The sequence below is a fragment of the Gymnoscopelus microlampas genome (assembly GCF_963454915.1).
Source record: "Gymnoscopelus microlampas genome assembly, chromosome: 16".
NCBI classification, from domain to species: Eukaryota; Metazoa; Chordata; class Actinopteri; order Myctophiformes; family Myctophidae; genus Gymnoscopelus; species Gymnoscopelus microlampas.
In genome coordinates, this window is record NC_139953.1 from 42,340,757 (window position 1) to 42,355,319 (window position 14,563).

At 43.5% G+C, this 14,563-nt stretch overlaps 1 protein-coding gene across 1 annotated transcript in view; it reads left to right on the top strand.

Annotated features, from left to right (window-relative positions):
- Positions 1-687: 687 nt before the first annotated feature.
- Positions 688-14,563, top strand: part of LOC311062689 (MAM domain-containing glycosylphosphatidylinositol anchor protein 2) — a gene marked incomplete at both ends in the record, with an annotated part of 584,351 nt that continues 570,475 nt past the window's right edge. Inside the window, 2 exon segments of the mRNA XM_084081896.1 lie at positions 688-729; positions 732-807. Coding sequence (XP_083938022.1) covers positions 688-729; positions 732-807 — 118 coding nt within the window.

Below are 14,563 nucleotides of genomic sequence, written 5' to 3' on the forward strand. Positions count from 1 at the left end.
CCTGTTGAGGAGGCACTTCGGGGGTCGTCTCTCTCGTCCCTGAGGACTGGAGGATCATACAGTCCTCTGCTATTCTATTCATTCTACTCCCGCATCTGAAACGGATCGAGGAGAGGATCCATCCATACCGTGGTGGTGCAGCAGCAGCAGCATTCTATTCTAAAGGCCGGGGCTTTCTGGTGCCCGTTCCCCGGTGCCTCCCCCTCTACATGCAGGGTCTTCTCTCTCTCTCGGCTCTGCTGCGCCTTCCTCCTCTGCGTGGTTTGAATGGGATATAGGAGCGTGCATGTCGATCGAATTCTAATATTCGCGTGTGTGTGTGTGTGTCACTCTGCTGGCTTTTGCCTTTGACAGATCATACAGCCTGCTTTGAAGAAGAGAGAGAGATGGAGAGAGGCGTCCAATAACGTTCACACTGTAGCGAGCGACCCCCGCAACTCATCGCTACGATATTGACACCGTCGCCGCGGCCAGATTGTGAACGTAAAGGACAACCCAGGCACGGATTTGGAAGCGGAGGATTGAATACAATTGTATCGGATTGTATCCATCCATGCACGCTGGGCTAGGCAGCCTAGAACCAACGGTCTGTCAACCCATACATCCTCCCATCCGTCCATCCATCGCCTCCCCCGGCGGACAGACAGAGAGAGAGGGGGAGAGAGAGAGAGAGAGAGAAGGACTTCTATGCCATTGACAGCTGGATATGTTGAGATTAACGTGAACAGAAGATGGATCTAATCGTCTGTGTTTTGGGGCTGGTGCTGTGCGTGATGATGGAGGGGGTCCGCGGCCAGGGAGTGTACGGTAAGTGGATGGAGATGTGATGTGGAGATGTGTGTGTGTGTGTGTGTGTGTGTGTGTGTGTGTGTGTGTGTGTGTGTGTGTGTGTGTGTGTGTGTGTGTGTGTGTGTGTGTGTGTGTGTGTGTGTGTTGTTTGCGTTGGATGTGATCTTGACCTTGTGAGACAGTCAGTGTATGGGGGGCTACTATACTATAGTGACTGACTGTGAGCTGACTAACGGTCAAAAAAGCCAGCAGCGTCTCTCCTTCAATGCAAAAGCACAGTCTCTATGTAAGAGGGGAAAACGCCGCAGGGGGAGTGGATATGTGTGTGTGAAGGACTGAATGTTATGTGTTTGGGGCGAGAATCTTTTACAGAGATGATTTTTATGATTTTTTTTTAACAAAGATTATTTTCATGATTTTTATGTTTATTTTTTTACAGAGATGATTTGTATGATGCTTCTCCTCAAGGAGAAGCATCATACAAATCATCTCTGTAAAAAAGAGGGGGAAAAAATGATATTTTAACTCTGTATCTATCTATCTATCTATCTATCTATACGGACAGTCGTGTAGAAATCACTGTTGTTGGTTGCCTCCAATCCATCATGATTCACGACGGCCAGTGTGAGTCTAAATTTAGTAATTCCCCGCCATTGATTATTGCAGAGTCGATGGTTGGGGGTCAATTTTAATTTGTCTTGATTGAAGCCTTTAAAGTCGTGCCTCTGTCTCTCTCTCTCTGCAGCCAAGACACAATGGTCATTGTGTTCAATCATTGCCATTAACAGATTCAAAGGAAGGTCGCCATGGATGGTGGCACTTGTCTTTGCATTTAGTAGTCGAAGTGTCTTTTGTGTGTGCGTGCCTTTTATGAAGACCATATTATGCTTGACATTCACATCTATCTATTTGCAAAGTCATCAGTGGATTTCATGTTGTAGCCTATGCTGGGTGTCTGTCTGTCTGTCTGTCTGTCTGTCTGTCTGTCCACTTTGTCCTTTTTTTCTCTCTGCTTGTCGATCTATCCTAATTTCTGTCTGTCTAAATCTGTCTGTCTGTCTCTCTCTCACACACACACACACACACACACACACACACACACACACACACACACACACACACACACACACACACGCACACACACCCCTCTCCCTCATCATCTACTTGTGTGCAACCAGTGGGCGATGCTGATGATGCTACAGTAGTAGTCAGTATCAGTATCTATCTATCTAGCCACATGACTCGTCATCTTTTCATGCCGACATAGCAGAGCGAGCACTGCTGCTGCAATGACGGAACAACAAACCCTTTTCCACGTCAGGAAAAAAAGGGGTCTTATGATGGGCAGTTGGGCGCCCAGCTGTGTGACCTGTAGGCGTGTGTGTGTGTGTGTGTGTGTGTGTCCCCTCCCCCCTCCCCTCGCCGTCCTGGCGGTGACAGCTATAGTGTCACAGCGCTGACCAAAGTGAGGGCTGTAAGTGTTCGCTGAGAGGCTAGCGCGAGGTCAAGCTGAGACATGGCAGTAGCATGACAAAGCTTGCCCTGTAGGGCGCCACCGAACATGTCTAGCACCTCACTATAGAGTACACTACTACACACGCAGGAAGAAATAAAGGTGCCGGCTAGCTGGAAGAACCGGAACTATAGGTTCTTGAGTGATGCCATGATGGAACGGTGGTTTTCAACCCTTTTCGTATCGTAAGGTCCATTATTTATTCGGCATTTGAGCCACGCGGAACCACCGTTTGATGAGATTTAGCCTCTCAGACCCAAGACTTATAGAATATTTTTGTTGTCGTTGGATACGATTTTGTCCACAATTCCATGCTGTATTGATGTTGGTACCAATAGGAGAGATGACAGGCAAACTTTGATCAAAATAACAATGCTTTAATTAAAGGGATATTTCACTTTCAGAAAAACTTTTGGTGATTTTATCATCTACTCAAGCCTTTGTGAGCCCCCCAGACAGTTTTTAAGTTGCTCGATTCAGTATTTAGATATTTGATTTTCATTTTATCAGACACGCCCCCTTCCTATACAAACCCATTGTAACTTCAAACTCCATTTTAACCATGTTAGATTCATCAAAAACACCCGTCCTTGGTTCTAGTGATTCACCCTGCCCTCCTAATGCGTGAGGGGGCCGTGTTTTTCCGAGATTTTTTTTAATTTATTTTATTTATTTATTTTATTGTATTTTGTTTTTTTTATTTTCAAAAAAAAATATAAAAAATAAATGAAAAAAGTGATTGAAAAAACACGGCCCCCTCGCGTATTAGGGGGGCGGTAGGAGACGGGTGAACCAAGGACGGGTGTTTTTGATGAATCTAACATGTTAAAAAAAGAGTTTGAAGTTACAATGGGTTTATATAGGAAGGGGGTGTGTCTAATAAAATGAATATCTAATATCTAAATATTGAAACAAGCAACTTAAAAACTGTCTGCGGGGTTCACAAAAGCCTGAGTAGACGATACAATCACCAAAAGTTTTTTTGAAAGTGAAATATCCCTTTAAGTAATGCAGATGTTTAACAATAATGTAACTCTTGAGAGCGTAAAATGAAACCAAATGGACCCTTACGGGTCCATTTGGTTTCATTTTACGCTCTCAAGAGTTAAAGATCTATAAGGGTCCATTTGGTTACCGACTCTCCGTCATTTAGCTGGGGACTACCTGGAACCCCCTCAAGGACCGCTGGTGGTCCCCGGACAACTGGTTGAGAACCACCGCCATAGAAGAACCGTTTTTGGTTCTACAAAGAACGCTTAAGCACTTGAACCCCCAGCGTCCACATTCTGGGTGGGGGGGAAGGGGGGGCATTAGCAAAAAAAATAGCAGATCTACAAGCTCACAATGCGTTGCAACGCGATATTTTAACAGGCGATACGTTGGCCTATTAAGACATATACCCAAAATTTGGACGCTATTGGTTTAAGTGCTCCATCGATGATGGTTCTTTGAGGAGCGGAAGAACTTTGACTTAAAAGGTTGTCTAGAGAACCATATGAGGAACATGATGCTCTTAAGAAACCATTATGTTTCTTTCTGTACAGCGTCTCCTCCTCATGTGACTGTGTAGCTACAGCCACTCAGCGATGGTGGCTGAGTGGCATGCACGGCACTTAGGTTTAATTCATGCTCTATGTTCTGACATGCCACCGATAGCTGGCACTAGTAGTGCACGTTCCTAATTGTCTGGTGTTGTCACACACTGTTATGAAGATTGGAAATGGGACTCGGCGTATAGGGACACAGCTGTAGTACTGTATGTAGTATGATGACGAGTACGAGTTTCATTTATGAAAAAACGCAAACAGTTGAAACTTGGAGAGAGAGGTTTGTGCCCGACAACAACGATATCTAAAGGGATAGTTCACCCCAAAATTACCTTTTTTTTAATCAATTACACATCCCATGGAGCAAAAAAATTGATGACCGGCGGCGGCGGCTCCGGTAGGAGACTCAAAAGAGTCAACTTTGAGTCTCCTACCGGAGACATTAGCATCTTTCCTCCGGTCATCAAAATGATTGGCTCAGGAATGCCACGAAAACAAAACAAAATCTCCATGAATTCAAGGCTTCATGGTGTGTGTGTAATTGATAGAAAATTTATGAACTATCCCTTTTTAATAGGCGCAGTACCTGCAGTAGTCAGCCCCAAATAGTAAAATCACGATACCGCCATATGGTTCAATTTAACTCGGAGTGTACAAAATGGACCCAAATGGAACGGCATAATGGAGCATTTGGGTCGATTGTTACACTTGTCAGAGAGAGTAGTGGCGCCTGGAGAGACGATCACTTCCAGGATGCCGCGGCCTCCATCGGAGTGACACAGATGTCATATCAGAGAGCGGCAGCTTCTCAGCATGTGACACAAACATAAGCATGTACTGTATACGGCGAGAGGCAAGGTCATTAAATATAATCATACGCCGCGATGCTCCTTGCGGCGTGTGTGTGTGTGTGTGTGTGTGCGTGTGTGTGTGTGTGTGTGTGTGTGTGTGGTGTGTGATATAACAAGCGGGCTAATTGACATCAGTAGTAGCACAGTCAGGGAATACACAACAAGGCCATGGAACAGATGGGATTGTTTTGAGCATTTCACTATATTAGCAGAGAGGATGATGGGAGAAGGTGTGGTGTGTGTGTGTGTGTGTGTGTGTGTGTGTCTTGTGTCAAGGTCTGTGTGCTGCGTGCATACGCGCAGCCGTGTGTGTGTGTGTGCGTGCACGTGTTTGTATATTGTTGTTGTCGGGCAGAAACCTCATATCTCCATATTTAAACTTTTTGTGTTTTTTCGTAAATTAACGCCTACTTGATCATACTACAGCATCACACAAAAGCATCAAAAATAGAAGATCTGCAAGCTCGAAACGCGGCGCGAAGTGGCACGTTTTGAGCTTGTAGATCTGCTATTTTTGATGCTTTTGAATTTGAATCCTGAAAAGTAACAGGACAGTTACTTATATGTCCAAAGTTTTGGACATATGAGGTTTCCACCCGACTAAATCAACTGTAGATTTAGTCGACTAAAATCGTATGATATTTAGTCAACTAAAACTGGACTAACAGTAAAACATTTAAGATGACTAAAACTAAATGGAATTGTGTTGTCAAAATCAACACTGGTTTAATCCATCAAGGCAGAGTGAGATGTTTGTGCCCCAGCAAAAACGACCCAGCAGAAAATCCCCTACTTCTGGTCAGACGAAGGAGGAGCGAGCCAGGCCCGGAGGCAACCCACAGTGCCTAGAGAGCCTCCTAGTGTCGCCAACAACATATCAGCTAACCTGGCCTGGCATCGGCCCGGACTGATGGCCTAGATTCACTCACTAGACTTCCATATGTGAGTGGATCCGTGTTGTCGGTCTAGTCTAGAGCCATATGAAATCCGTTTTATTTTTTTCCCAAATTCTGTTTTTTCCATTTTAATATTTCTGAATTCTGTATTTTGCTTTTTATGCTCATTTTTACCATTAAAAAAGTGTCTGGTAAGTGGAAATGAATAAATGTTCAAGATATAACAGTCCATACATGGCCCTTGTTGTGTTATACGCAAAAATGTTCCCAAAATAATTCGGTCTAATTCGGTCTGAGCATGCGCAAAATGGCGTCGCCCATGTATTATTGTTTCTATCGTCTTTCTAAGACTATTTCTACGTGGATTTTACTGTTTATAAAGTAGGATGTGGCCATGCAAAATGGTGGTGTCCCGTGGATTTGTAAAAAATCGCAGTAAAAAAAAAAAATTTACCGCGATTTTTTTTTATTTTCCAAATTCTGCAATATTCCGTGTTTTATTCCAATTCCATTTTTATTGGTCATTTCTGCGATTCCGTCCGCGATTCCGTTAACACGGATTTCATATGGCTCTAGTCTAGTCTGGCTATAGTGCCAGGCTAACCCTATAACCCCCTAATTAACACCGTCTCTTAACTACCCCCAAGAGACAGTGGGGGCAGTATAGCATGCCACTTGGACACAGGCCCGGGAGGTCTGATCAGCCTCGGTTCGGGTCGCCTGGAGGAGGGTGTCTGTTGCAAGACCCGAAACACCCAGTGACTCCTCCAGGTAAAAATGCTGATGATGTGTCCAAGTCTGTGCATCAGTTGATGTTTTATTAACTAAGCAAAGGGGACGGATGGCTGCATTGGTTGGCTCATTCAGTGTGACATCCCCCCACCCCACCCCATCCCCTCCATCGTTCACAGGGTAAAGCGACGGCTGGCAGAGAAACAGATAAATATGTAGATAGATGAGGGTGTCATTACTGCCATTTTAGAGGGGGGGGGGGGAGACAAATAAACAATCCAAACATTTTTTTTTTTGCCTCGGAGGACCAAAGCGAATGACATTAATCCTCCCCCCCTGTTTCTGGTCCCCCCCTGACGAGAAGGAGGAGGAGGAGGGGGAGAAAAAAAAACCCCACTAAACACATGCCCTGTGACCACAGCAGCTATTTACAGATATTAACACTAAACGAGTGCAGTCGCTTGTGGCGACGACTTTAATGTTTGTGAACTGGAGCTTGCATATCATCACATTCCATTACATTGTGAGGAGGAGCCGTTGGCAGGGGGATGTGGGCTGGCGTTCAAAGCACACACACACACACACACAGAGAGAGAGAGAGAGCCCGTCTCCGGAGTGTCGACGTCTCATTATTGATAGGATATAGGGAGTCAAATATTTGCATGCCATGCACGGCGGGTCAGACTTGCCGTCTGTGTGTTTGGGATTGGCAGGAAGCAGCAGCCATCACAAAGCCTGGCTTGGTGCTGCTGTGTGCACCGCAGGTATAAATGCATTCGGCGGTGCGGCTGAATATTATGAGGATTCTTATAAAAGGATAATTCATCATGGTACCATTACGGTTCATCACCTATTTCCTGCTTTTCCCTGTGGGGGCCTGGCATTAATTCACTGCATTAGTCATAATGCAGAGAGTTTTGCATAATTTACCATTTCTTGTAGATAAGGTTACTGCTGCTGGACGATATTGACTAAATCAATCGTGATATATTTTTGGGACCAGATACCTTGATATTATGATTATTATATCGTATTGTGATGATGATGATATATTGTGTTTTACTTTTTTTATTCTCACATTTATTTTAAAACATCTAACAGCTGATCTAACTCAGAGATAGATAGATATTTTCTGTATTGTCTGTATTTACATTTGTGAAAGTATAACATTAGGCTTAAGTAATTAAAACCAAGATATGGAAATTCAAAAATAAAATGTAAAGATACAGATTTTCTGTACCCCCCCCCCCCCCCCCCCCCCCCTGTTTGATTTGCACTAGACAACGGCCCCCCCATTTGATGGCATTTTTATCTCAGGGACCTAAATCTACACTGCACTCTGAGAGTGTACAAATGGAACCAAATGGACCAATTTGGTTCAATTTGGACACTCTCACAGTTACAGACTTGATTTGGAACCCGGTATCTGGAAGGAAAAAAACAGTATTGGTACTAATACTTATGATCTGAATAGGCATACCCTACACGTTCTCTCATTGGGTGAACTTATAGTAGGTGAAATGGTAATGAAATGAACCACTTTCAATCTGGTGAGCCCTAGGTCTTGTGAGCCAGACTGATCTCCTACAACATAGTGCACATTGCACGGATGTCATTCCGTGCATAGACACGTAGAAAACCCGGAAAGCTGTGCATATGAACCGCAAATCCCACGGTGAGATAATAGTCCCCACAACATGATTTACGATTCTGTGCCTATCGGTACCGTATATAACTCAAACGGCGGTGAGCAGGCTCAAGCGAACGTTGCAGACCGATAAAGCGGATGTGACGCCTTCCTCCCCGCTTCTGTTAAAAAAAAAAAACTTGATATGAAATGTATTTGGCTGCGGACCAGCATCTTACAATATTTTGTTCCAGGGACCCCCAGAAGCAAAGAGTTAAGATTTGCACACATTTTCACGATTTCTCAAAAATAGCAGATCTACAAGCGCTATGAGCTTGTATATCTGCTATTTTTGAATAGCCAAAGTATAAAATAATAGTTTAAGTGGTTACACAGATGCGTTCCCGGTTTTTATGGGTTAATACAGTCACGGAAACTTGTCCTAATATTGCCCCAGCCTTACAATTAGGTTTTATCACCAGTTCCAGCTTTGTGTATTATACAGGGCTGGCATTAATTCTACGCATTAGTTATAATGTTAATGGTGCCAATTTCTTTTACAACCATAAGGTGTTGGGATTTCTCTTAATATATACGTGTATATATTATATATATATACCACCACAGGCAAAAAGCATTTGCAAGTGTACTCAGTGCTTCACTGTGTGCTGCATAGCTCCTGTGAGTTGGTTTCTATCTCTAGATTTCATCATCTCCCGTTTGCTGCTATCGAAGTATCATCATGCATACAGTTCACTTACCCAAGTCCCACCACAGTGCCACTGAGAGAACACACAGCAGAAGAGCTCCCACGAAAAGTAAATAGAGGCATACAGGTGTATTTAAGTATATATTTACCCTGGAAATTCATGTTTTGTAGAGACTTCCATATGCCAGTGGATATGACAATGCAAAGTATAGTCTTTGGTCAGTGAAACAAACAAAAAAACGCCCGCACGCACACACACGCACACACGCGCAAGCACACGCGCACGCACACACGCACGCACGCACGCACGCACGCACGCACGCACGCACGCACGCACGCACGCACGCACGCACGCACGCACGCGCGCGCGCGCGCGCACGCACACACACACACACACACACACACACACACACACACACACACACACACACACACACACACACACACACACACACACACACACACACACACACACACACACACACACACACACACACACACACACATCCATGGCTGGTGCATCTGCTTGAGGATAGATAATACAAGGGCTATATGACGAATGCTGCATGGGAAATGCACATTTGATCTCTTTCTTTCTGTAATATTTCTTTTTGGGCCCGGGGAGGCCATAGGGTTAACCCATTAAGACCTGGTATCTGTGTCATTTTTAGATTTGAGCTAAAAAAGCATTATTTTACACTTTGGGCTATTAAAAAATAGCAGATATACAAGCTCATAGCGCGTCACCGAGTGCCGCGCTACGAGCTTGTAGATCTGCTATTTTTGAAAAATCGTGAAAATGTGTGCAAATCTTTGAACATATATATTTTTAAAGCGAACCGTTTTTAACTAAAATCTTTGCTTCTGGGGGTCCCTGGTACAAAATATTTTGATGGGGGTCCGCGGCCAAATACATATAATGCTGGGGGTCCTTGACATGAAAAAGATTGAGCACCACTGATATAGAAACATACGTTTTTCAGAATACTGTTGGGATTTAGGAGACATGTAGAATCGGCTTCAGGTCTCAAAACAAGGCATTTCCCAGACAGAGTGTGGTGAGAGTTGACTCAGATCACACACGGTGTTGCTGCTGCCTGGTGGGGGGGGGGGGGGGGGGGGTCTGGCTTTGGTCGGTAAGGCAGCCGTTCGGTTGAATGTCGCCGCTTTATTCTCTTGTGTTTTGTTTTCCTTTGTGTCTGGATGAGCTGCAGTGTCTCTCCTTGGCTGTGAATTCTACCAAAGCAGCCACAAAGAACCGTGTTGTTTGGCAGCTGAGTTTCATTCAAGTTTGAGATGTTAAAGCCCTGGATTTATACTTGCGCACTGGTGTCGTGCAGTGGTGGAAAGTACATGTACTCAAGTACTGTACTTAAGTACACTTTTGAGGTATTTGTACTTTACTTGAGTATTTTCAATTTCCATCATTTTACTTCTTCTCCACTACATTTCCGAGGCAAATATTGTACTTTTACTCCACTACAATTATTTGAAAACTGTAGTAACTAGTTACTTTGTAGATTTTGATTATTATTACAAAATATACAGTTACCACTTCAGCCCTACATACATTTTGGCCATTTGAAAACTTGTGATGGGACATTCTGCATAATGAGTACTTTTACTTTTGGTACATCTTGATGCCAATACTTTTATACTTTTACTCAAGTACATTTTGAATCCTAGACCAGGGGTCTTCAACGTTTTCAGGCCAAGGACCCCCTAGCTGAGAGAGAGATGAAGCAGGGACCCCCTCTATATTGTATAAAATTGTGTTTCAGATACACTTTTGCTGCTCTTTTTTTCCCATTTTTGGCTAAAGTTCTTCTCAGAAAAGGGATACTAGGATTCAAGTGGTTAAGGTAAAAAAAATAATGTTATCACACAAAGATTTGGGGGACCCCCTGTAGTAACTCTGAGGACCCCCTAGGAGTCCCGGACCCCCTGTTGAAGACCCCTGTCCTAGACTTTTACTTGTAACAGTACAAACAGAGTATTTCTACATTGAAGTAAAACATTTGAGTACTTTTTCCATCACTGGTGTTGTGCGAAGAAAATAGTTGATCTTCAAGCTCTGTGATGCGTTGGAGTGAGGTCGATAATGGATGCCAGTTCAGCACGCAGCTGTAGCTGCTGTACTGATTGATCAGCTGCTGTATAATCCCTAGGGAAGATATGGTTTATCTAGCGCTCCTACATTGATGCCAAATAGAGGCTGGTTTAAATATATGTATATAAGGGTTGCCAAAACAAACAAAAAAAAAAACTAATTTAATCACACTAATTGCTGTGATTAATGGCAATGCATTACAGTTTAATCAAATTTGAATTAGCATTTTCTTCCAATCACATCTTTAAAATCACGCATATTTAAATTTGGAACCAAAACACAACAGAGATATATTAGGTGTTTTAAATGAAATACTATCGTTCAAACACATCTCGTTCATTAGTTGATGTTAAAATCATACAGGCGGAGAGGGAGAGCCTGATCAGAGAGAGAGATAGAGAGGGGGGGAGGGAGGAACGAAGATAGAGAGCCTATTTCACCCACACAACAATAACCCATCCAATGCTGGGACGTGTCGCTTCCTGGTGCGTTTTCGGAGCAGTAACCAACCACAACTCTGCGATTTTTCCACTTGTACTAATAGGACTGTGTATATTATAACGTTCATGTTGTGTCTGTGGCGGGCACGCACATATGCCCATACAGTATATGAACTGGACTGATTCCAAATATGGACATGCCCCATGCCAGCGCCATATTGCGTGTGTGTGTGTGTGTGTGTGTGTGTGTGTGTGTGTGTGTGTGTGTGTGTGTGTGTGTGTGTGTGTGTGTGTGTGTGTGTGCGTGTGCGTGTGTGTGCGCCCGCCCAGATTAGGCCCATATGGAGATCCCTGCCGTCAGAGCAAATCGACATTGTTTGGCATCGGTTTTATGACCATGTATAAGGAGACCCCCCCCGACGACGGCGCAAATCAATGTTCTTAGGCGACAGTTACTTCTCTGTATTAAGTGCCTGGATTATTCCCACACATGGAGTTCGATCAACAGCAGAGGCCACACTAGATTACTTTATTCTTCCCTTTTGGGAATTTTCCCCCGGTTTTTGTCAGCTGCCTCGTAAACATACATAAAATGTCTGTCTTATCAAGTGTGTTTCAAGTGTTGACAGCTGACAGCTGACAGTACAGCTATAGCGGGGTAGTGGTCAGTGTGTTGCCAGGTCTGCTTATCATAATGTCCCCCCAAGATTTTATTTGAAAATAGCAGATCTTGTGAGCTCGTAGATCTGCTATTTTCAAATAGCTGATGCAGATGTTTAAAGTGCTCATGTGGCTGTCGTCGCTTCTTTTGGGCTTGTTTTCCCAGACCTGGTTGCTTGTTTCTCTCACATAATCTGGCAACACTGGTAGTGGTTTAGGGGAGGTGTTTCCCCACTATTGTCACTCCCATTCATTTTCGTACCCAATTTCCTGGGTTAAAAAATGGAATGGAATCTTTGCAGGGCATTTTCTATGCCTTGGGTTTTCTGGTTCAACAAGTTTCAAATGATCATATCTTCTTCAAGTATTTCATCATATGATAGGCTTACATTCTGTACTCTCATAATATGTAAAAAGCAGAGAAATGCCCCTGGCCCCGTTATGTCTCAATCCATTGTATTGAGTCACATATATAACAGCCCAGAGAGGGAGAGAGAGAGGTAGAGAGAGAGAGACTATAACAGCCCGGAGAGAGAGGGAGAGAGAGAGAGAGATAGAGAGAGAGACTATTTAAGTGACGCAAACCGGGCCAATGCTGGCTACCGAAACAATCCGATTTGACGTGTCGCCAGTGGTGTAAAGTAACTAAGTACATTTACTCAAGTACTGTACTTAAGTATACAATTTTGAGGTATTTTTTACTTTACTGAAGTATTACCAATTTCCAGTACCTTCACGTCTACTCCACTACATCTCGGAGGCAAATATTGTACTTTTACTCCACTGTAATTATTTGAAAACTTTAGTTACTAGTTACTTTGCAGATATAAATGATTACGTTACAAAACATTACATTAGCCACTTTAGCCCTATTTTATACCTAGGCTATTTGAAAATAGCAGATCTACAAGCTCACAACGCGTCGCATCGCGACGCGTTGTGAGCTTGTAGATCTGCTATTTTCAAACATTTCAGTACTTTTACATTTGGTACTTTATTTTGATACCAATACTTTTGTACTTTTACTCAAGTCAATTTTGAATTCCGGACTTTTACTTGTAACAGAGTACTTCTACATAGCAGTATTGATACTTTTACTTAAGTAAAACATTTTGAGTACTTTTTCCACCACTGGTTGTTAGCGCAGTAACCCCGGCAAGCTAATGCACATATCCAATCATATGTTTTGGTACGGACCCCCAGGGTGTAGTATTTGTGTGAAGGTGAGAAGTCCCAGTCAGTGTTTTCCACTGGACGGACATGGATTAAGGATCCCACTAATGAAAAAATCACATTATGTGTTCAGTGGCGCCGGAGCACAGTCATTAAGTAGGATTGATGACGGATCGTCATCCTCTGTGACTGCAGAGACACTGTGACAGTAGAACATCTGTTCTATATGCTCTCTCTCTCTCTCTCCCTCTATCTCTCTCTCTCTCTCTCTCTGCATGTGTGTGTGTGTGTGTCTCTCTCTCTCTCTTTCTCTCTTTCTCTCTCTCTCTGCATGTTTGTGTGTGTGTGTGTGTGTGTGTGTGTCTCTTGATCCTCACTCTTCGCTCACTCAAACATGCACACACACACACTCGAAGGACACACACACGCATTGCAATCCTCGTGTTACTTTTAACTCTTGCGTGCGTACACATGTAACCAAATGGACCCGTAAGGGTCCATTTGGTTACATGTGTACGCACGCAAAAGGTACAAATGCATAGATTTAACACTGAGGATTTTACTGTACGTGCATACTTACAAACACTCGAAGGACACCCACACAGTGCAATCCTCAGTGTTACTTTAACTCTTGAGTGTGTACATTTGATTACATATGTACACACTCAAATGGATAAATGAACACTGAGGATTTTACTGTGCATGTGCACGCACGCACGCGCGCGCACGCACAACTCACACGCTCACTCAAAGGCACACCCATTTCTCTCTTTCTCTCGGTTAAATCGCACTATTATCTCAAACCTCTGTTCATCTCTCTCTCTCGTGTCTCGAGAGGTACAATAAGGCTGGCTGGGCTGGTTCCTAGTGTAACAGGCCACTAGATGAATCATCCCTCATAGCGAGAAGCTAGAAGAAAAAGACGCCCACTGCAACACCACTACACCACACTGCAGGCCCCCATTGGACTGTGGCAGGCAGACTCCACCACCGTCCAAAATACAATACAACTACACTATACCCCCTTTTAACCAATTAAGACCTGGAACTGTGTCATTTTTAGATTTGAGCTAAAAAGCATTATTTTACACTTTGGGCTATTCAAAAATAGCAGATATACAAGCTCATAGCGCGGCACCGAGTGCCGCGCTATGAGCTTGTAGATCTGCTATTTTTTTTAAATCGTGCAAATGTGTGCAAATCTTTGAATATATATATTTTTAAAGCGAACATTTTAACTCAAATCTTTGCTTCTGGGGGTCCCTGGAACAAAATATTTTGATGGGGGGTCCGCGGCCAAATACATATCATTTTGGGGGTCCTTGACATGAAATAGATTGAGCACCACTGATATAGAAACATACGTTTTTCAGAAAACTGTTGAGATTTAGGAGACGTGTAGAATCGACTTCAGGTCTCAATGGGTTAAAATAGCGTTATCAAAACAGCCGGAATGGAACATGACTGGCTGTGATATAGTGCGGCATGCAGGCGCGTTTTGCTTCATCTGGTGGAT